Source organism: Semicossyphus pulcher, unplaced genomic scaffold, assembly GCF_022749685.1.
Source record: "Semicossyphus pulcher isolate SPU_LCO1_2020_fin unplaced genomic scaffold, fSemPul1.0.p SCAF_23, whole genome shotgun sequence".
In the NCBI taxonomy this organism is placed as follows: domain Eukaryota; kingdom Metazoa; phylum Chordata; class Actinopteri; order Labriformes; family Labridae; genus Semicossyphus; species Semicossyphus pulcher.
Genome location: NW_027211697.1, coordinates 15981796 through 16005156, shown reverse-complemented (window position 1 = coordinate 16005156; position 23361 = coordinate 15981796). Strand labels below are relative to the sequence as shown.

At 44.3% G+C, this 23361-nt stretch overlaps 1 protein-coding gene across 2 annotated transcripts; it reads left to right on the top strand.

Moving 5' to 3' along the window:
• The first annotated feature begins 2532 nt into the window (after positions 1-2532).
• atp2a1 (ATPase sarcoplasmic/endoplasmic reticulum Ca2+ transporting 1) lies at positions 2533-22893 on the top strand. 2 transcript variants are annotated; one of them, XM_069674868.1, is made up of 26 exons: positions 2533-2667; positions 2751-2887; positions 5388-5405; positions 5926-6008; positions 8281-8385; positions 10051-10189; positions 12252-12332; positions 12418-12503; positions 12813-12968; positions 13270-13411; positions 14366-14532; positions 14640-14728; positions 14810-14912; positions 15008-15139; positions 15744-15869; positions 16100-16318; positions 16415-16526; positions 16609-16832; positions 16939-17159; positions 17741-17943; positions 18189-18274; positions 18387-18520; positions 18943-19060; positions 20592-20709; positions 21096-21138; positions 22622-22893. In XM_069674868.1, the coding sequence occupies exons 2-25, from the start codon at positions 2770-2772 to the stop codon at positions 21098-21100; spliced, it is 2985 nt and encodes a 994-aa protein (XP_069530969.1). In that variant the 5' UTR covers positions 2533-2667; positions 2751-2769; the 3' UTR covers positions 21101-21138; positions 22622-22893. The 2 variants fall into 2 exon arrangements, with proteins under 2 accessions (XP_069530969.1, XP_069530968.1); XM_069674867.1 differs by lacking the exon at positions 21096-21138.
• Positions 22894-23361: the final 468 nt, after the last annotated feature.

Below are 23361 nucleotides of genomic sequence, written 5' to 3'. Positions count from 1 at the left end.
CCCGTCCGGGTTCCGGTAGACCCGTGAAGACCTCTAGCTCACAGCTTTTGATTCAAAGATGAGTTTTAGAATTTAGAAGAGAACAGAAAATAATAGTAGGAGCATTTCATATATTCATTATTGTAATTACAGCTCGCATTCATGGCAAATATACTGAAGACGAAAGGAAACAAACCTACTTGTACTGTATTAGCTTTTATTGAAATACATTTGAAATATGAGTTCAGAAAACATATTCACATTTATACATCTGATTAATGATCTGCTTTGTATGATATGATATTTTAAAGAGACGGCAGAGCCCCGAGGGGTCGACAGCAGAGGACGTCCTGTTTCAGGATTACTGTGTCCTCTCTCTCGTGTGTGTGAGATATATCCCCCGACTTAAATATCCTTAAGTCAACATCACAACAGGAAACATGACGTGTCGACCCTCTGCGAGCGAAGCACCTTCAGAACTCGCAGGTTTAATAAGGCTAACCAGGCTAAGCTAATTATTCATAGAGAAATAATCAGTCCAGTAAAACACCTGGATTAGTGCATTTATGTTGAGGTTAGAGGAGGTTCAATTATTAAAGAGTTTGTTTTCAGAAAAACGTAAGTAATGTCAAGAGGCAATATTAAGTGAGTGTCCCATTGAGTTAAAGTCAAATACACATCTAATTAATTCAAAATAATGGTCTGGGTCTGTGTGTGTGTGTGTGTGTGTGTGTGTGTGCACTTGCACACGGGTGGTGCAGCATTATCACTGCTGTGTTTTATTAGCATTAGAGCACAGTGCTTAGGATGATCCGCTGTAACCTGATCCCAGAGGGAGATTGAGCTAAATGTCAGTGAGCCACCTTGAGCTTCAGGCTGCTGCAGCCGGCCGACAGCAGCACCACAGGCCGGAGAGGAAACGCTCCACAGCTGAGCAACAGTGTGGAGGGAGACACAAGACAGAGGAAGGATTTGGGGCAGTTAGAAGAAGAATACAAGGGAAAGAAAGAGGTGCTGAAGCTGCAGAAACATTAAAAGTCAATGAAAAATCTTTAGCAAGTTAAAGTGAGTTAACACAAAAGCTGTAATCTCTGTGAAAAGAATACGAATGCAGAATCTGTAGGCAAAAGATACTTGGTGCGGAAAGCATTCTGGTGTCTGCTTGTAGTTCGAATATTAACGTCCACCAGTCTTTCAGTGGGCTTGAGCTGCAGGACAACAGTCTGTGTGGAGCAAACAGAGCGCTTCTGTAACTCATTGGTTATCGCCTCACAACAATTTAGCTTTTTGTAGCTCAACTCCAACTTCATGTTGCACCTCAGCTTGGTAGTAAACAGTAAACAGTGACCATCTAAAGGAAACTCTTGGCCCGGGTATCCTGCATCGCTTATCTGAAAAACCGCTGGCTACACAAACAGAAGATGTACAGTATCATCTGTGAGGAAAAAATGTGAGACTTTGACGTGTGCATACTTGGAAAACAAAGTCTTATTTGTTTCTTGAAGATTCAGATCATTAAAATAAACGAATGACTTTTTGGTCTAGAAAGGGGTCAGTGACAGTTATCGCCTTCCTACAGCTCCACAGAGGATTGTTTAGTCCTCCTGTCTGCTCTGATAGCTGCTGTTTTATAATTTTCCCTTTTTTTGGCTTTTGTCTTTATCGATAGGACAGTGGATATATCAGCTGCTGTTTCAGTAAACAAGCAAAGCATCCTTTATGCCCGATGAGCTACATACAAAGTCCATGCACAGATGCAAAATGCATTTGAGCAGATTTGATCAATGATCTTTTGGATATTTGTTGAGCGGGAAGTTTGTTTGACGCGGTGTTGCCAAACACTACGAGCACTGAGATTCAAAAAACAAGTTTGTTTGTCATCTTGTGGACAAACTTAAAGCCTGAAACTTTTTACAGATGTGATTATTTCAGCTTCCTGTTGATCTGTTTATTGCAATTTCATCACAGCAAAATCTGTTTTTGTTGTGGGGTTCAAACCGCTGTAGAAGCCTTTATGACTTCTTTGTTACAAGTAAACTTCCACTCACCTGAGACACCTGAGAGTTCAGGCGGGGTAGTTAACTGAGCATTATGGGCATTGATATCACATTCATGCCCTTAAAGCATTTTTAATGTAATTTAATTAAGAAATCATACTTTGTCTTTGACACATTGGAACTTTTCTTTTCTTCACTTGTTCACTGAATGAGAGTCATACATTCATAAAGTTTCTGTCATGTGCTCATCACTGTCCCCTACCTCTCATTCACAAAGCCTTAATGCCCCCCTCCTCCTCATTGTCCTCACCATGCGTGTTCTCTTTTGCACATCTTATTTCCAGCTTGCCAGGCAGCAAACCCCTCTGCAGTTGTTGCCCTCTTCCCCCCAGCCCCCCCTCCCTGCCTATTCTTTACCACAGGGCAGCCCCTGCCCACCTATTTGTGTCAACCTCAGCCAATGAGCACTGAGTGCACGGTGGGCAAGCACCAATGAGGCCGCTTTTTCATGTGTATAAAACTTTTCAGGACAGTTTGCCGGGTTGCACTTTCTGTCAGTCCAGGGCTCCGAGAGGAGAGCACCAGCCCAGAGAGAGAGAGAGAGAGAGAGAGTGAGGGGGTCGAGAGAGAGCAAGTGTGAACGCAGGGGGGTTGCCAGTTTTTAATCCCAATCCCACGCTTCAAGAAAGTGGTGGGTGAACTCCGCTTCATTTGTTTTTACCTTTTCAGTGTGAGGCGGCTCCGACTGACTGTTTCTGTGTTTCTGTCCTGAAGCCTCTCCGTTTCAGACAGGATGGAGAACGCACACATCAAAGAGTCCGATGACGTCCTGTCATACTTCGGCGTCACTGAAGACTCCGGCCTCTCACCTGAGCAGGTCACAAAGAACCTGGACAAGTACGGCTTCAACGGTGAGCGAGAGAAAGAGAGGATGGATGAGAGGATGGATAAATGATGGATGGATGAGAGGATGGATAATTGATGGATAGATGGACGGAGGATACAGTAACTGGTCTATCTTTCATAGCTGTGTCAGACTTCACTTATCATATCAGACTGACTGCTGTGAGACTTAAAAACATCTTGAGCACTAATGTTCAGTTAGTGATCTCACAGTTAAAGTCAATAAGTAGCTTCTATACTCAGCATAATCTTGAGACATAAACAAACCTGGAAAACTAAACTTGACTTGTTCCTCAGCTGACTGAATCGAAGACTCAGAATATTAAAATATGCAAATGACCTCTTGAATGTGAACGTGTCACTGACAGTTATCACCTGACCTCCACAGATCATTGTTCAGTCTTCCGCTCTGCTCTCTTAGCGTCACTTTCAGCTGCTGTTCTCTCTGAAAAGGTGCCGTTAGACCAAAAGCAAAGCAGATTTTTCGTGTGACAAATTGACATGTCAAGTTCTTGCAAAGACACAAATTCACAGTGGGACTCGGATCAAGTGAATTTGCATTATTTGCGTATTTGTGCCTGTTAAAAAAAACATTCAACTTGAGCAGTAAATGTCCACAAGACACAAGATTATCTTGACATCCTGATCATCAGAATATATAATCCAAACTCCACTAGTAAAACAAGCATTTAGAAGTTGCAAATTTCTGTTCTTTAAAAATCTCTATTATCTGCACTGGATGGAGGACACAGTTGGATAAAGCATTGGTGATTGGAAAGATACAGAAGTGATGGATGAAGTGATTGAGGAATCGCAGGATGGGAAGTCCAGGAAGATGAACACACATGAATCATGTCATTGGATTAGAAGAAGCAGAGGGAGATAAAGGGAAACTTTCTAAAGGAAACATGAGTAGTGAGTTAAAGTTAGCGTTTCAGGTTATTGAATGAAGATTCTTCATTTATCTTTTATTTAAACTGAATGCATGTCAGCGCCGCAGTTCAACTCAAGGTCAACTGGCTTACTTTTTCCAGGTGAATCTCACCGCCTCCTTCAGCGGCTTTGACCAAAGCTTTAAGGAAGTCAAGCTTTTTTAATTGGCACATTTCATACAACAAGAGCAGGGTTGGTGGGATCTGGAGGACCTTGAGTTAAGATCTAGTCTGACCTGCGTCCCAAAGACCCTTAAACTGTTCCCAGCTGAGGACCAGCAGCGGAGAGAGGGAGCTGTGGTTGGGGTAGTCGAGGGGGGCTGGATTGTTTATAGCAGGACTTTTGATGCAGCAATCAATAAAAAATAATATAATTACACTAAAACTAGACTGGAATGCACATTACTACATGTAAAACGTTTAATTTTTTAATTTAAAGTTAACATCCAAATCAGAGTCAACACAAAAATCATCTGTGGGTTTAAAAATACTTCATCTTCAGCAGAAATCGTGACGATGATTCCTCTAACGTTACCATGGAGCTAAACATAACGGCTGTTGCTAGCTGTAGCTAACGATAGCCCGAGACACACGGCACATGACAGAATTAGCTTTTTCTCAGCTAACGATGCTAACTTACAGAATTAATGCATCTCGTTCAGACAGTCCTCTTCTTCTTTCACCTCTTCATCCTCGTTAGCTTGAATTAGCATTCAGTGGTCATCATCCTGTAAAGCGGTCCATCACCAGCTGATTGTCACAATATAAAACACAGACTGAAGCGATTCTAAACTTGTGGCTTCAGCTGGACGACAAACTGTTGGAATAACTCCAATACGTTATAGCTATCCGGCTTGCTAATCAGACTTGTAACTAAAATTTACCAATCAAACATCAAAGAAAACAGCAAAGGTCAAAGGTCATAATCACCAGCGTCTCTGAAACATCATTATGTAAATTAAAAATATGATTATCTTATCTAGTTTTCTTTTAAAAGCTGCGTTTATGTCTCTACATGTTTATGTATTGCACTTTTTATTCCATTAATATATTTTATATGAAATCACTGGGAGCTCACGACCCCGTTAGCCCCTTCCTCCTGCCCGTGTTTTAGGGACAGGTAGAATTAATATCATGACAATGTACCATCTAAGTGGAACAAAGCCATCAATAAAGTTCTAAATCACACCTGTGATTTCCGTCTATGAAGTGTCCTCACATCTGCTGTTTAAAGGCCTTTTTGTAATAAATACTCTGCAGACCAGAGAATCTTTGACACAGTGAAGTGTGAAGTAAAAAGCACCTTGGAGCGTCGCATTGTAGTATTAAATCCTGCAGGTTGCAGAGACTGTATTTACTGTGTAACAGTTAGCTAAAATAAGGTTGTAATTGGGGTCACTGTAAAGGTCATAGACTAAAGTCACTCTATTTGTGTGCAAGAGGACAAAGGGCTCTGAATGAACCAGCTGCTGCTTTACACAGACATAATGTTATTTCTGGGACGTGTAGTTTTTGTTGATGATGTTCAGGTTGTTGTTTCGATTCCTAAAAGTGTTTGTGTCTCTTTGACCCACAGAGCTGCCAGCAGAGGAGGGTGAGTCCACTTCAAACACCTGCTTCTTTAATTCCTCATGTTTGAATCCCACCTGTTCCCCTCACTTCCTGTGATGACATGTTGTTTATTTAACACCTGTCATTGGCCTCTTGCTCTGTCCCTCCGCTGTGCCGGGGGTGACCCAAACCGCTAATAATAACACGTTCACAGCACATACATGTCATACATGCAATCTGTAGGTCCAGTGCGACGCAGTCTCTGTTGTTTGTTTGGCTTTTAAACAGAATCTACAGTTTTATTTAGCATTGCTGCACTGATGGTTTTAATTTGAGCACAAACAAACAGATTTAAATGGCAGCTTGTTTTTTTGCAGACAGTAAAAATTGATGTATTAAAGGTTGTTGGAGCAAAATGAATCCCCACTGATCACAATGCTTTTCTTACCTAACTCTTCTCTGTTAATCAATCGTGCATGCCGTATCAATATTATAAAGACATTCCATAACATTTGAATAATTCACTTAAAAACTGTTTGAGATTTAATTTGTTTTTTTTACAGGAAAGACGATCTGGGAGCTGGTGGTAGAACAGTTTGAGGACCTGTTGGTCAGAATCTTACTGCTGGCTGCCTGCATCTCTTTTGTGAGTTTGTTCACCTTTTTTCCCCACATATAATAATAATAATAATAATAATAATAATAATAATGTACATTATGCACACAGTATGAACGTGCAACCCGTGAACGTGTTATTAGTAGAAACTAAAGACAGACAACCATCAAATCAACCACAACTAATATTTTTATAAGATTATGTATCGCCCTGCATTTACCATGTTGAAGCTGTCTAATCAGAAGGTCCATAACAACCGGCCATAACAAGCTCCACCAATCAAACACTTGGTTATATTTAGCTTATTTTAAGGTCAGTGTTTGCTTAATCTGAATTAAGGTTAAACCACGCAAAGGTGAGCTGCTTGTGATCCAACAAAGATGTGTATTTGCTGCTCAAAATCGAAACAAAGTAGGATATGACTTGTTGCTCTCTCTAAATGAGGATATGATGTAATTAAAGGACAGAAAAGAGTAAAATCATAAGCGATCAGAGAAGCGACGATCAGAGAGCATAAAAAACCAGACAGTGACATGTGGTCTTCTCTCACCCCTCTCATTCAAACACGCACACTCAGGTGGACACACACAACGTGTACATCGTCGAGTTATTAAATTACATTTGGACCCATGTCCTCACTCTCATTTACACGAGGAATCCCTCTCCGCTCTCCCCCCCCCCCCTCCCTTCACTGCTGCTCTCCAAAACAGTTTGTGAAGGAGAGTCGTGCTGCACACATTGTCTTAATCCTCCATCTCTGCCCTCCGGCCTCCTGCTCAGCTGTCAGGATGGCCTTAGAAGGCCTGATGGCTCTGTGTGTGTATGTGTGTGAGTGAGTGTGTGTGAGTGAAATGGAGAGAGTAAGATAAAGAGAAAGACACAGAGAGATTGTGTGTGTGTGTGTGTGTGTGTGCACATATGCATGGCAGGAGCTTTATTTTAAGAAAGTCTCAGGCCAGGATGAGAAACTGTATCCTTGGACAAAGGTCAGGGATGGAAGGAACGAGGACTGGCCTGCAGCAGGAGAGAGGAGGGTGGAGGTGGTGACGGGGTGGGGTGGGGGGAGATTGGGTTGCACAATGACATTGTTTGTTACAATGACAAACGAGAGCAATAGATTCAGAGTCGTATACGGTTTCTAAAAGAGAGAACACTAAATACTGCAGATACGTGCTCGCCCTATTCATACACAGGAATGTTGTGCGGCTGCGACGTGCTGACAGCCTCTGACTCTCATCCTGGAGATCGATTGTGTCTTTGAAGAGAAGCAGGGCGAAGACAGACCAGAGAGAGTGAGCATACAGCCTATTTTTGGGAAAGGGTGAGAAAAGACGTGAGATGAAAAGCAGGTGAATGGAAAACACGGTGATGATGAGAGAAGAGTTCAGTGCTGCAGGAGGAGGGATGAGGCTCCCCTCTGCTCGGCTCTCTGCTCCGCTGACCTGCAGCTAATCTGTGTCAATGTCAACATGGAGCCTTTCCGAAACAGACCTGCGTTAGCAACCACGGACCCCCCCCCACCTCACAGCCCGCACACGTGTTCCTCTATAGGTTTAAAACGAGTCACATGGAGAGGAAGGACTTCTTCTAGGATACAATGACATAAGCGACAACAAAGTGAAATGTCATTTGATCCACTAATGGTTGTCGTAAATAGCTCCTCATCGTGACTATTTTATGTTTGTGTTTAATGCAGGACAGCAGTAAAAGATAAGACCGTCACCCAGAGCAACAGGTGCACAGCAACCTTAAAGACCTGCTGTACAGAGAACACAGGCTACCACACAGTGATGATGAAAGGTGCTCAAGTAAATGTACATATACTTGTGCATTATCTTGTAACCTGCAGTATCAGTGCAGCGTCCAGGCTGTGAAGCGTCCACACAGTATAAAGTCAGACGGGTCCCTCTGAAGGACGTTTCTAGCGGCTGTTTCTGTGCTAAGCTAACTGAAGCTAGCCTCATATTTAAGATAAGATAATCCTTTATTGATCCCCGGGGGGGGGGGGGGGGGACTTCGGAGACTATTAAACTGAAATCATGCGAACTTCAAATCAAAGAACAATATAATGAAAATAATGAACATTAACTTTGCTCCAGTGTGTCAATCAGTTGGATAGGGAACATCTTGCTGCTGCTCGTCGGCCATGTTGGCTGCTTCACTTTCATCCATGTGGCTCCAAGTTCTCCCTGTCTCCAAATCTCGTCTCCAAATCTCGTCTCCACGCTCCAAATCAACCTAAAACAACCTGACATTCATTATATTTTCATGTAAGTGTGCTTTTCTCTCTCGTCTCTCTCAGGTGCTGGCCTGGTTCGAGGAAGGCGAGGAGAGTGTCACCGCCTTTGTCGAGCCCTTTGTCATCCTCCTCATCCTCATTGCAAATGCTGTCGTTGGAGTGTGGCAGGTCAGTCAGCGCACACACGCGTACACACACACTCAGAGGAACAATTACAATCACAAGGACACATACCTGCCTCTGAACACAGTCTTTTACACACACCTAAATAGCCTCTCATACTTAGAAACACACAATAAATCACACATGGCAGCAGTCGCAGCTCGTGTCCTTTCCACCGAGCAGCACGCGCTCTGTCCACAGCCCCGAGTTCAAGGCAATCCAGAACGAGAGGCCTGACGTCAGCAGGAGGTGAAAAGGTGAAAGGTTAAGCCAGCGGGGGAGAGAAGAGGGGAGGAGAGGGGAGGGGGTGACAGACTTGGACCTGTCCTGCCTTGAAGGCTCAAACTGCTGCTCTGCTTTGTTACAATCCACAGTAAAAATACAGAGAGCTGATCAGGTTACTGCAGGCGTGTGTGTGGTGGGGGGGTTCATATCGACCCTGCGGCAGTCATTTGGAAACTATGCACAAGGATTCACACATGGGGGGTATGGGGGAGGAGAGGGGGAGGGAGGGAGGGTGGCATAAGTCAGGCTTTACACTTTGAGGCGGTGGAGGACAGCCTTGGAAGAAACCACAGACTGAGCTGAACATCAGGCTGAGTGACTTCTGTCATCAACCTGCTGCTCGGCAGACAGACAGACAGACAGACAGACAGAGAGACAGACAGACAGACAGACACTCAGACAGACAGACACTCAGACAGTCCAGTGGTTTGTTGTCTGCCTTTTAGAAACCTCGAGTTCAGCATTTTGGCCGCCACCATGTTGGTTTTCTGGAGCCAGAAGTGACCCTATTTGGACGAGTGGGTGGAGCTGGAGAGCGTCGAGGGGTTAGCAAACTCTCAGTTATCAAAGATAAACAGTCTGTGCCTGTTTAATGGTAATTAAGCAAGTAAAATATAGTATTTCCCTCAGAATGAGATTATGTTTGTGGTTGCAGCTGACCAGATTATTTTTATTTATAAGACTAAAGAAGTTCGAGTCTCTGGCACACAAGCTGGGTATGCTGAGCACAGACACAGATAGCTGCTAATCAGTGCTAACATGTAGATAAAATACTGAGTGTAAAAACAGTGTGTGAGACGTGTTGGACGGTCTGTTCGTCCAATAAAGCGCACACACAGATTATCTGTCTGATATTTACATGAACAAATCTCCAAAAGGCTCCAACAGCACAAACACGGCCCAGAGGTTACGTTCAGTGACTGAGTTAGCTGAGGGGACACCTAGCAGACAGCTAGCAGCTCCCAGCTGTCACTCAAAGAGGCCACGCCCCTAATGCTGCATCACTTTAAGCCTTAATATAATGTAAACAGGTGAGCTGTATAAAGATTCTCCCCGTACAGTTGTCATGAAGAGAGAAATGAGCTATAGAGACCCAAACTGTTTTTTGTACCAGGCTGTAAACATGTTTATTTCTGCTGTAAAGTTTAACATGGGGCTCTATGGGGACTGACTCACTGCTGGAGACAGCCTCAAGTGGACACCAGAGGAACTGCAGCTTTGACCTTTTTTTCAGCAGACAGATTTTTTTCTCTGCAGACGATAAACTTTTCAAACTGTAGTTCACGTCCCATCGCTCAGAGTGTAGAGTCGGTATGTTTATAATGAAGTCTTGATACCAAAATTACCTTCATTTATGTTTGTTCTGTGTGATTGTTTTTGTAACAGGAGCGCAACGCAGAGAGTGCCATTGAGGCTCTGAAGGAGTACGAGCCTGAGATGGGGAAAGTTTACCGGTCAGACAGGAAGAGTGTGCAGAGGATCAAGGCCAGGGAGATCGTTCCTGGTGATGTGGTGGAGGTTTCCGGTAAGATTCACAAAACTGGAGCTTTACTGCTTTACGTGCTGCAGCCACTGAAAACACTCAAGGGACAGTTAGAAGCAGTGGGATTTGGCTGCAGCAGAGATCTTCAGGGTCAAAGAATATCTATACTCAGAATCAGAGCACATCAGATTAAGGATGTAAAAATGCTGACTTACAGGGTTAAAGGTCAACACACTTATACATGTTCACATCTGTATGTGTTGTCCTCACTGGAGAATTGAGAAATGGTTAGCTTAAATCTTCATAGGACAAATGTTGCCTGCAAATTCTTGTACAGAAAGCCAAAGCAGAATTGAAAGGTATGATCAGGCATGCAGCAGCTGTGGGTATGTATACAGTGGAGCCACTGGTCTGTGTTTTCTGGTCGGGGGAAAAGTAAGCAAACAAAAAGAAGCAGATTGCATTGAAAATTTAACAGCACAGAAAAAGAAGAAAGACAAAATTCTTCTTCTGGTGTTGCAAGAACTAAAAGTGTAGCGAGACCGGGCCTCGTGGCTTTTCCAAGACTGCTCACCTTGTTCAGTCATGATGTTGAACTCTTAGCTTCAGATAAACACATTACGACCAGAGACAAAGACGGTGTCTGCAGTTTGCCTGCTTGGCCTGATCTCTGTGTGACTCCTGAGATCAAGCTCCTAAGTATCCTAAAGCTCCTCTGCACGTGCACACGGCTCCTGACGTCCTTGAGAATGAACACGGGCCTTTTAAGGCAGCGACAGAAACAAGGGGTGGAGGGGAACTGAAGGAACTTTGCTGCGGGAAGAAAAAAAAACAAGCTTGAGTATAAATAAACTTAATATCGACTCGCTCCTCTCCCTCTGTCTGCTGTACACCTGTTCTTTTCATTTCATGGTCTCCCCAAGGTCTCCCTCTCCCTCTGTCTCTGACTGTGGTTTCAGTTTTCAACAACAACACTCTCCATGCAGAGTGCTAAAACCAGTCAATCAGCCCTGCACCCCCCCTCCCTCCATGCTGCTGTAATGATGAAGGCAGATTGATATGAAGCTGTTTGTATGCTACTGTAATTCTGCACAGAAGGCAAAGCTGCTGAATTAATCACAGATTTAAAGCAACCAAATCCACTAAAGACTTCTTACTATGTCAGTTTGGTTCTTATGTGCATTTTATCAACCATCAAAAAAGAATAAGAAATTAGTTTCAATCCAAATTTGACATTTTCGTCTTTAAAGATAAAATCTGGAAGATTTTCATGTAAATAAATGTCTGTTAAATCACAATCGATCGCCGAATGAGGGAACACAATGTAACTGAGCCGATGGCCCACTGATGGAAGCCTTTGCATTTGCAGTATATACTATTATTATGGGCTGGGTGTCTGTGGCGGCGCCCAGTTAGTGACGCGTTTTCCATCAGCCAGCAGTGGTTGGTCTGCCAGAGAGGGTAGGCGGAGCTAAGCGGCTGCTTTTCCGCTCTCTGCAAGTGTTGCGAGTAAACAGTAATCTACTATGGCTGAACAAACAAAGAAAAGATGGATGACTACAGATACAACTTCAACAAGAAGTGAAAATCCAAAGAAGAAGAAACAAACTCGACGCTCAGATGAAGCAAACAGTCTGAAAAGGAAAGCGACCGTCAGCCAGGAAAATCAAGAGTTACAGCTGTTACTGTTTTATCGCCATAAGGTGGCGCCAGATAGAACGAAACTGAGAACTTCAAGATAATCACTTTAAGTTTAAATAATCCTGACATTTGTTTGGATATTTATTACGAAAATTACATAATTCCAAATCAAAAGAATAGTACCACGGCAGCTTCAGCTAACTAAACCAGCACACAGTATTAAAGATGAGATAATCCTTTATTGATCCCCAGGGGGGAAATTGGGAATGATGGTCATAACAGCAAAATGTTTACTCTCACTCTTGTGTTTGTGCGTGCTCAATAAGACTCACAACTTTTATATATACAGTATATGCTTTTTACCATTTCAAGTCAAAATTCAATGGGCCTGAAATTAAAGGGGTAACATTTAATTGTGTGCGTGTGTGTGTGTGTGTGTGTGTGTGTGTGTGTGTGACACTAGTTGGTGACAAAGTGCCAGCTGACATCAGGATCATCTCCATTAAATCTACCACCCTGCGTGTGGACCAGTCCATCCTCACTGGTAGGTGTTACAGTCACATAAATATCTTTTTTCCCTGCTTCCTTCCCCGATAGCCCCTCCCACTTAAACTTTGTGTCTCCTACAGGTGAGTCCGTCAGTGTGATCAAACACACTGATGCCGTCCCCGACCCCCGAGCCGTCAACCAGGACAAGAAGAACATGCTGTTCTCTGTGAGTCTCCAGCTCTCGTTCACCTGCGAGCAAACCTTCCTTTTATACATCATGTTTTAATGTTTCAGTGTGAAAAACTTTGATACACTTTTCACTTTCATTCAGTTTGTTTAAGAGTCGGACAAATAATCAAATATCATAAATCATATCACCAATTATAAAACATATTTTTAACTCATTACCTCTACAGAACAGCTACCTGTAGCACTCAACCACTTCCTAGCTAGCATTACCTCAAATTAAAGCTACATTTCTGACGATGCTAACACGCTGGTGCAAATATTTCCCCCTGTCTTAATCACTGTTCAGGGCACCAACATTGCTGCTGGGAAAGCCACTGGTATCGCTGTAGCAACTGGAGTCTCCACTGAGATCGGAAAGATTCGTGACCAGATGGCTGCGACCGAGCAGGAGAAGACGCCTCTGCAGCAGAAACTGGACGAGTTCGGAGAGCAGCTCTCCAAGGTGGGTGAGGACGTAAAGGCCTAAAACTTAAGACTTAAGATATTGTAGCGTTACGGGGTAGCTAGACGGATGGAGGGAGAACAAGGAAGAGGCGATGTGTGCTGCTAGCTCAACAGAGCCCACATTTACTTCCTTGTCGCAGTAACAGCTGACCCGAGGTTGGCTAACTGCTTTTTGAACTCCCGCTTAAAAGTAGCTTAAAAACACCAGCAAACATAAACAGGAACTTAAACCTAGCGTAACAAAACATTCTTGTATAAAAGGAAACCCCTGTCTGACACGTCCCTGTGACTGCTTCCAGGTCATCTCCCTCATCTGTGTGGCTGTGTGGATCATCAACATCGGACATTTCAACGACCCCGTCCACGGAGGCTCCTGGTTCCGCGGTGCCATCTACTATTTTAAGATCGCCGTGGCTCTGGCTGTGGCTGCCATCCCCGAAGGTAAACCCTGAGATCAACACTCATTTGGCTGCCTGAGAAGATTATCTTATCTAACATTGATGGGTTTTATGAGATAATACAGCACAGTTCAGTTTATTTAAAGGGAAAACCACCGATTTTACACATCAAAGTCTGTTAACAGAAGTACTTTCTTCTTGGTCCTTTTGCTTTGGTCTCTACACAACTCAACAACAATACATGAAAGTTGTAAAGATGTACGATGTAACTCGTTTTCTGCATAGCAACTTTTCTGCCCTGATTCATGTTGTGGGACAGAAACAGTTAAAGATTTCAAGGTGCGCACACAGTCAGCTTCAAACCGTGCCAGTGGCTATCAGAGAGTCTGATGATGCCAGACACACAACATCATCTGCAAACAGAGATGCCACCATAATGTCACCAAACTGGACCCTCTCCAGTCCTTCTCCGCTCCATTGTCGGAGTCGATCTCTGCCAAGAATCTGAGCACAGATCTGACCGGACGACCCCCGGCCCCCCTCCTCCAGCAGGAATTCCTCTGAGAACACAGAAGTGAGGGTGTGATCCAGCGGAGGTGTGAAGGGCTGTCAGGGGAACACCATTTTTGTCAGCCTGCCCAGTCGCATCGGGTCCCTGCAGTCCAGCTGCTCTTGAACAGATAGTTGGATCATTTGTCCTCGTCAGCTCCAGAAGAACAAACACTTTGTTTCTGTACTTTACCTCCGACGTTTAAACACAAATATCTGAACTTTCTGCTCCTTACATTTTAAAAACGGGCTCCTTATTGTACCTTAAAGGCATTTGAGGGGAAGTACTGATTGTTTTTATTTTGCGACAGTGTGCACCGCCTTCCCAACAAAAAAGATAGATCTTAACTTCCTTAACTTCATGGTTTCTGTCCACCTGTCAGCCCGTCCTTCCTCTTTTAAACACAGATTTTGTATTTCATTCCATCTTTGTCTCCGTCCGTCGCAGGTCTGCCCGCTGTCATCACCACCTGCCTCGCTCTGGGAACTCGTCGTATGGCCAAGAAGAACGCCATCGTCAGAAGTCTGCCCTCTGTGGAGACGCTCGGCTGCACCTCAGTCATCTGCTCCGACAAGACCGGCACCCTCACCACCAACCAGATGTGTGTGACGAAGGTATGAGGTCACACAAACACACTCATTCATATATAATGTAGAAAGTCTGCTTATGAGTGAAAACGAGAGATCCTGCAGGAACTGTTTCTCGTCTTGTTTTAATGCAGATGTTCGTCATCGACAAAGTGGAGGGAGACAGCGTCGCCCTCAGTCAGTTTGACATCTCAGGTTCAAAGTACACCCCCGAGGGAGAAGTGTAAGTGTCGAGTAAAGAGTTCATATTCTAATATTCGATAACTCGTACTTCACTCGTGTATTTGTGACTCTGTTTCTCCAGTACAAAGAACAACTCCTTGGTGAAGTGCGGACAGTACGACGGCCTGGTTGAGCTGGCGACCATCTGCGCTCTGTGCAACGACTCCTCTCTGGACTACAACGAGGTCTGCACAGCACTCAGAACGTTTGTAACGTAAACATGTAAGACACTACCTTCTTCAAACAAGCTCTAATTCTTTCTTACTCCTCCATGATGCAGTCTAAGGGTATTTACGAGAAGGTGGGCGAGGCCACAGAGACGGCTCTGAGCTGTTTGGTGGAGAAGATGAACGTGTTCAACACTGAAGTGCGCGGCCTGTCCAAGGTGGAGAGAGCCAACGCCTGCTGTGCTGTAAGTCTGCAAGTATAACGTACAGTATGTAGCGTCTCATGATGGATACAAATGGTCCCTTTCTCTCTGAATAAAGGAGTTACCTGCATGTTTAGATTTAATGTTTGGTTGCTGCTTTAATAATCTTGTTTCTGTAAACACAACAGGTTAAATGGGCTCTTTATGTGAAAGGAGCAGAAAGCTGTGCAGCTCCTCTCAGAGCACTAAAGCTTCCTCAGCTCATTGTTCATCTTTAATGTGTTGGTTCAGTTCCACAGCTTTCACAGAGGAGTCTAAAACAACTGTACCAAGTTAGCAACAAACAGAAGACAGATACAGTCGACAACTAGCTTATGAACATAACGGAAAGTTAGGCAGATGAGGAGACGGATATCTCCCTCTTGGTCTGTTACTGCCTGTTCACTGATAAAACATGTTCACCACATCAAGTTAGGATATTAAGATAAGATAGCACTTTATTGATCCCTAGAGGGGAAAGGAGAAAACACTGCAGAACTAAATCAGTGCAATAAACATAAACAAACATCGTCTCACTAGATGTGCCAGACCTCCTCCTTTGATCCTTTCCTCTAGTTGACCCTCTTCTCCTTCATTGGACCAACAGGTGATCAAGCAGCTGATGAGGAAGGAGTTCACCCTGGAGTTCTCCAGAGACAGGAAGTCCATGTCAGTCTACTGCTCACCTGCCAAGTCTGCCAAAGCACCTGTGGGAAACAAGATGTTTGTCAAAGTGAGTCTGTGACACGAGATCAACAGAACACAAGAAGCTCAAGATAACACAACAAGCCTACAGCAGCGCTTTGAGCTAAATGCTAACATCATGTTCGCTATCTTAGCTTAGTGTGTAAGCATGCTAAGATTTGCTGATGCGTGTAAGAGCCACAGAAGAGAAATAGTAACATAACTAAACAGCTGTTGTAGATAAAGCTTCTAAATGTGTCGTCTTATCTGCGTCTGCAGGGAGCTCCAGAAGGCGTCATCGACCGCTGTGCGTACGTTCGTGTGGGCACCACCCGTGTCCCCCTGACCGGCCCCGTCAAAGACCACATCATGTCGGTCATCAAGGAGTGGGGCACCGGGCGCGACACCCTCCGCTGTTTGGCTCTGGCCACCCGGGACAGTCCCATGAGGAAGGAGGAGATGATCCTGGAGGACTCCACCAAGTTTGTCGACTACGAGGTGAGACTGAGGAGAGAAGACGAAATTAAAGCAGAAATATGATATTCTACAAACTCTCCCAAAGAACACTAAACTATTTCCATCTTTCCCCTCCAGACTGACATGACCTTTGTGGGCTGTGTCGGCATGCTCGACCCTCCTCGTAAGGAGGTCATGAGCTCCATTGAGCTGTGCAGAGCTGCAGGCATCCGCGTCATCATGATCACAGGTCAGAATCATAATCAGTCATTTATTTTATTGTAAAAGAAATCAAGCAAATACTCGACAGACGGTCTTCTTCCTCTTCCCAGGTGACAACAAAGGCACAGCTGTGGCCATCTGCCGTCGTATCGGCATCTTCAACGAGGAAGAGGACGTCACAGGAAAGGCCTTCACCGGTCGTGAGTTTGATGACCTCACTCCGTATGATCAGAAGAAGGCCGTCAGAAAGGCCTGCTGCTTCGCCCGAGTGGAGCCGTCCCACAAGTCCAAGATCGTTGAGTTCCTGCAGGGCTTCGATGAGATCACTGCCATGGTGAGAAAAGAACAGACGCTTGGTTTCTTGTACTTAAAATGCTAATATAGATAAGAACTACAAAAACTAAACTCAGGTTAAAACATGATTCCTCTTCCTACCAAAGACCGGTGACGGAGTGAACGATGCCCCCGCCCTGAAGAAGGCGGAGATTGGCATCGCCATGGGCTCTGGCACTGCCGTTGCCAAGTCTGCCTCTGAGATGGTCCTGGCTGACGACAACTTCTCCTCCATCGTGTCGGCTGTCGAGGAGGGCCGAGCCATTTACAACAACATGAAGCAGTTCATCCGCTACCTCATCTCCTCCAACGTGGGCGAGGTCGTCTGGTGAGTGTAGGACACGTCTGATTACGACCACTTCCTGTGTCAGATTTAATGGTGTGCTGGAAAATGTACCAGTTAGAGAGGTCTCATAGTTAAATAGCACGGCTGTCTAGTTTCTGTCTCTCAGTGTTTCTTTGTCTTCCTCTGATCTGGTTTCCTGCCCTTCATTCAGCCTGATGAGACCGCAGCATTAGTATGTTTTGAGTTTGAACAGGGTGAATCTTAATGATTTTGTCTCCCTGAGTTCAAAGCCCTGATGGGAAAAACTGTGTAGCTGAATTTTGTATGAAGTGTCCGCTCGTCTGTTTTTTGCGTGCTCATTTTTCTGATGTGCCTCATTTTTAGGATCTAATTTCTCCCTGGGAAATAAAGGCTTAAAAACATATATTGGGGGCGCCGGTTTGGCTTAGCGTTTAAATCGTCGACAATATGTAGAGACGCCACAGTCCTCAATGCAACTCCCACTCTCGGCCCCGAGCCGCGTGTCATCCTTGAAAACCAGTTGATAAACATGCAGTTATCAGCCTTATAAAACGACTCTTCTGTGTCAGACTGAGAGAATAACTTCCCTCTCTCCTCCTCAGCATCTTCCTGACGGCCGCTCTCGGCCTGCCTGAGGCTCTGATCCCCGTCCAGCTGCTGTGGGTCAACCTGGTGACTGACGGTCTGCCCGCCACCGCGCTGGGCTTCAACCCCCCCGACCTGGACATCATGGGCAAAGCCCCCCGCTCCCCCAAAGAGCCCCTCATCTCCGGCTGGCTCTTCTTCAGATATATGGCCATTGGAGGTATAAAACATGTTCTCACCCCGTCTCTCTCTTACTGTATCAACCAATCTGAGAGCAGGAACATGGACACTAACTGATCCGTTACATCTGGTCTTTACTAAATGTCTCCTCTTGAAGTCTCTCACAACCTTTCTGGGTATCATGAACTGAACTAACACAGTTTCATCATCAAGTCTCTGTAGCCAGTATCTGTGTACCATCCACATGTTGATCACTAGTTCACTGACAGTCTGTATCTCCTCCAGGTTACGTTGGTGCCGCAACTGTTGCAGCAGCAGCCTGGTGGTTCCTGTACAGCGATGACGGCCCCATGGTCTCCTTCCACCAGCTGGTTCGTACCTAACACTGTGACCTCTCGTCGTCCAATCAGTGGACTACAACACCTAGTTTCTCTTCATCCTCAGACTTTGTGAAAAGCATGTCTGTCTCTGTCTCTCCGTCAGTCTCACTTCATGCAGTGCAGCGAGGACAACGAGGACTTCGATGGGGTCCGCTGCGAGGTGTTCGAGGCCGCTCCTCCTATGACGATGGCTCTGTCGGTGCTCGTCACCATCGAGATGTGCAACGCTCTGAACAGGTCTGACTGCACCGTGGACTCATGGGGCATTGTGGGTACTTTTACTGGTGCACTAAAGGAATGAAAGAAGAAGAGGGGGTTTCCCAAAATACTCTTATATGGCCCAATATTTATTTTTAATGACATTAATTACACTAAAAACTCAATACTACAGACGAGAAGTCTCCAAACATGGAGCTCATCTCAAGGTGCGGAGGTTCAGGATGACCAGGGATTTGATATGAGCACAGTTACATGTTAAAGACGAATTACTTTGTTCACATGAAATGACAGACGTGTCCTGTATCAGGGCTCACAGTTTTATTCTTTAATCACCTTTTGTTCACATGTATTGTCCTAAATCCACTCGCACTCATTCATCTGCCCTCACACATGTTCAGTCTGCATTAACGCCCCCCTCCCCGCTCCGCCTCCCCCCCCAGCTTGTCTGAGAACCAGTCCCTGGTCCGTATGCCCCCCTGGAGCAACGGCTGGCTGGTGGCCGCCATGACCCTCTCCATGTCCCTTCACTTCATGATCATCTACGTCGACCCCCTGCCCGTGAGTCTGACCTCCTGATCGACAGCAGAACACACATCCATCTGCCTCTGCTCTGCCCGCTCACACACACACACACACACACACACACACACACACACACACACACCTCCTCTCTATGTTCTCTCTCCCGCTGCTCATGGCTTAAGTACCAGTCACATGCTCAGCACACAATCAGACCATTTGTAAGAATATTGTGAACCTCTCAAAGGATGTCGAGATCATTTTCTTCATTTCTTCAGTTTTAGGTGCAGATAATTCTCTTATAACTGTGATTCCTAACAAGGTTGTGAGACTGTGAAGAAGCTCAGCTAGAAAAAACAAGTATTATTTGATTAATTAAAATAAATCAGCTGTAAAACCATATTTTGAGATTGTAAGTGCATGGAAAATAGTTTAATTCAAGGACTCGAGGAGGTTTCTGTTGTTCATAGTTCATGAAAAGTAAAAGTCAGATCCTGATTTAAAAGAAAACAATAAAATCAAAAACAACAATCCATTAATAAAGAAACTTTAAATATGTATAAATATGGAGTAAGGGTGTGAGTGAGGGGAGAACACTTAGCCATGTGACCTCAACTGCACATTGGGGTTAGCAGCTTTCAGTAGATTTAACAGGTAACAAAGAGACGTGATGCAGCAGTGATTGAAAAGAGTCTGACAGATATTTCCCCAGCCGAGAGTGGGTTTAGTATTGTTCTTGTTCAATTAATAAGCAAGAACTGGAGCTTCACCAGATAGCTAGAAGTCATGAATAAACAGTTAAACTATGAAGGTGAAGTACTGAATTGTTCGGCTAAAATAGGAAGCAGAAGGTCTTTGAAAAAAACAGTTGAAAAAGTTCAAGTGAAAAGCTAAAGTAACGGATTCCAGTCAGACAACTCACGTTTGTAATAGTTAGAAATGTTTAGACTGTTTGCTTCATCTGAGCGTCGAGTTTGTTTCTTCTTCTTTGGATTTTCACTTCTTGTTGAAGTTGTATCTGTAGTCATCCATCTTTTCTTTGTTTGTTCAGCCATAGTAGATTACTGTTTACTCGCAACACTTGCAGAGAGCGGAAAAGCAGCCGCTTAGCTCCGCCTACCCTCTCTGGCAGACCAACCACTGCTGGCTGATGGAAAACACGTCACTAACTGGGCGCCGCCACAGACACCCAGCCCATAATAATACTATATACTGGCTGTCATCAGTGGGCCACAGGCTCAGTCACCATGTGTTACCTCATTCGGTGACAGGGACAATCTTCCAGTCGCTTTAACATTTGTACGCTGCAGTGATGGAAACTCGGTGAACAGGTGGCTCCATGCAGGTTTATGAATAAACAAAAAGCTTAATGTGGTCCGTCGTATGTTTGCTGTAAAAACAAACAATTTACACTTTAATCTTATTTTTTTAAAACACTGAAACAAGTTCTTACACAATCAGCTGAGAAGAATCAGACACCAGCACAGACATCCAGTTATTATCTGTATATTTAAAATGAAGGCGTGCGTCTGGTCCGGCAGCGCTAACACGACGCCGCTCTCGTCCTCAGATGATCTTCAAGCTGACTCACCTGAACGTGGAGAAGTGGATGATGGTGCTGAAGCTCTCCTTCCCCGTCATCCTCATCGACGAGCTGCTCAAGTTTGTGGCTCGCACATACCTGGAGGGTAAGCTCAGCATGTGACCCGTTCAGCATCACACGCTGTGATCGTACATTTACAACCGCCATGTTCTGCTTGTATAATAAATCACATGTAACCACTTTACACCCCGATGAGTTAGATGTTCTAAATAATGTCTCCAGTGTCATAAAACATGAGTAATCAGCTACACTTGCTTCTTCTCAGATGTCTCAAAGGATGCTACTTTGATAATGGAATAATTGACCTCCTGATTAAATGTCTTGTAATCCACAAACAGTTTATTTTGACCTCTTTTCTTTCCCCTCACGCAGCTTTAATCCTCCCCTCCCTGTAATCTCTTTCCTCTGATGACTTTGATCTAATTCTTCTCTCCCTGGATGTTTTCTTTTCTTCCTTCTCTGACAATCAAGTCTAAACCCGTTTCCCTCCTTCATACCCCTGTAACACAACCAGGTATCCTCCTGACTCATGCTAACGGTCTGAGCGCTCTGCATCCTGCACGGCTCGATATTAAAAACCTTTAAGTTACTCTGTGAGGAGGCTCGTCTTTAAACGCACTGAGGCGTTTGGATCCGGAGTGCAGCTGTGATCAGTTCTCAGCAGTATTACAGTAGTTACTGTTAATTATTGAAAGCTCAAAAATGGCACTTTGCCTGATTTCGTAAGTACGGAAGCCCTAAGCGGACATGCATCCAAACGTTATTCACTCCGTTTTCCCGTGTTAGCGAGTTATTTCAGCTGTTCTCGACTTACTTATCTTGAGATAACATCGCTGCACCACCGTAACATCAGATGATCAGAACTCGTATCCTCAGAGCTGCAAAAGCACCAAACAAACATAGAAACAGGCTGAGCTGACGTCATCAGTGTGGCCGATGGCAGCACGTCCTGCTCTGTGACATCAGTGAGCAGCCTGTTGGTCTGTTTTCTACATCGACAGAGAATGATCCCGTTATCACGAAAGAACCAGCTTTGTTATCTCGAGATAAACAAGTCGAGATCTCCAGAAAACAACCAGGAAGTTAGAACGGGAAAACAGTAAATAAAATGAATGGATGCATGTCCGCTCAGGGCTTCCGTACTTAAACTGCCTTCTCTTGACTCTGCATGAACTTTAAACTAATATTGCGCTTTTTGCTAACGTCTGCTGTTATTTGCCACATAAAAACATTTTGCTTAAATATCCAGATTTTCTCTCTCGCCTGTCTCAAGGTGGGCGTGATTTTAACTTCATCTATAATCAATATTTAATCTTTATTACATCTTAGTTAATAAACATGCATTTCCCCCAATGCTTGGCACTGGTGATGAGCTCAATATCTGAATAAAAAGATATTATTTTGGGAGATCTTTTAATAATGTTAAATGAATGCTGGCTGCAGCTAGCCTAGCAGAGGTCACACAGTCCCTCCACCTGCACCTCTAAAGCTTAGTAATGAACAGGTTATGTCCTGAACTGTTTATTTGACGGATGATTTGATTCTACCTGAAGTGTAAAAACATCCGCTGGTTGTTTCACAGGTGTTGCATCAGGTAGAGGAAACTCCAGAAGTTGCTGCTTTCAGCCGAGAAACTTTTCCACACTTGACACCTTTTTTCCAAACGATATTCCGTTTTAGTTTGGAACAAATTAAAGACAGTAAATATAATGTGATGAGCTTCAGAGGATCTGGAAGTTTGCATGTTTGAACAGCGACAGCTTATCTAGCTGCTTGTTTGTGCTAAGCTAGGCTAATGTTAGCTGGATGCTGGCTGTAGCTTCACAACAGATAAACATGAGAGCTGATTTTTCTGTAGGCACCGAATCAATTCAGCATAATGTTCAAAATGTTCCTAAAACAGATTTTAACAAATGTGCTGCTCATCCGTCATGTTTAGTTTTCATGTCAGCACTCTGCCGTGGCCTCGCCGCTGACACGTTTGTTTTCCTCTGCAGGGAAAGTCTAGAGAGGCGACGTTCAGCAGAGGAGCTGAAGCAGCGAGCGGAGGCTCAGGAGACGGAGAGAAGTCGCAGCGCTCACACTGAAAGAGAGCTGACGTGATCTAAACATCAGGCGGCACGAAAACACATGAAGCCGTCTGAAAATACACCACACAAAGCTGCAAACTATTTTTCTGTATGTACTGAAGTTAATATATAGGTGAGTTATTAAAGCTATTCTGTGTTGATTCTATTCTTAAAGAATAAAGATGTTAAAATTAACTGCTGGACTGGGTGGTGGTTTGATTACCTGGTTTGATTAGCTGGTTTGATTAGCTGTTAAAAGATGTTTGGCACCTTAATCATCAGCATCAGTAAACAGGGCGTGACTGAAAACAAGTCATCTACGAACATTCAACCTGTTTGACAGAACCGTCCTCCAAGTGGTAAACTTTGTTTGCTGCTCTGACAAACAGAAGCTCCTCTGTGACTCTTCAACACGCTGACGGATTATAATTCACACACATGTGAATGGAGTTTGGTTTAGGAGAGAAGATGCACAAGTGAGAAGGCAGATTTCATTTACAGCCTGTTACTCATATTTAAGACTAAACTGTATCGTTTGAAAAAAGTTCTTAACATTATTACAAATTCATCCATCGTCTATAACGCTCATCCTGTTCAGGGTCACCTGGACCGATCGCCAGTCAATCACAGAGACAGACAAGCTGTCACGCTCACACTCACACCTACGG

Bases quoted from the DNA above. Each gene is read 5' to 3' on its own strand.
- atp2a1 (XM_069674867.1), top strand. From the start codon at position 2,770: ATGGAGAACGCACACATCAAAGAGTCCGATGACGTCCTGTCATACTTC. The intron at 8,386-10,050 runs GTCAGTCAGCGC...TTTTTGTAACAG, and splicing joins CTGTCGTTGGAGTGTGGCAG to GAGCGCAACGCAGAGAGTGC. The intron at 18,521-18,942 runs GTCTGACTGCAC...CTCCCCCCCCAG, and splicing joins ATGTGCAACGCTCTGAACAG to CTTGTCTGAGAACCAGTCCC.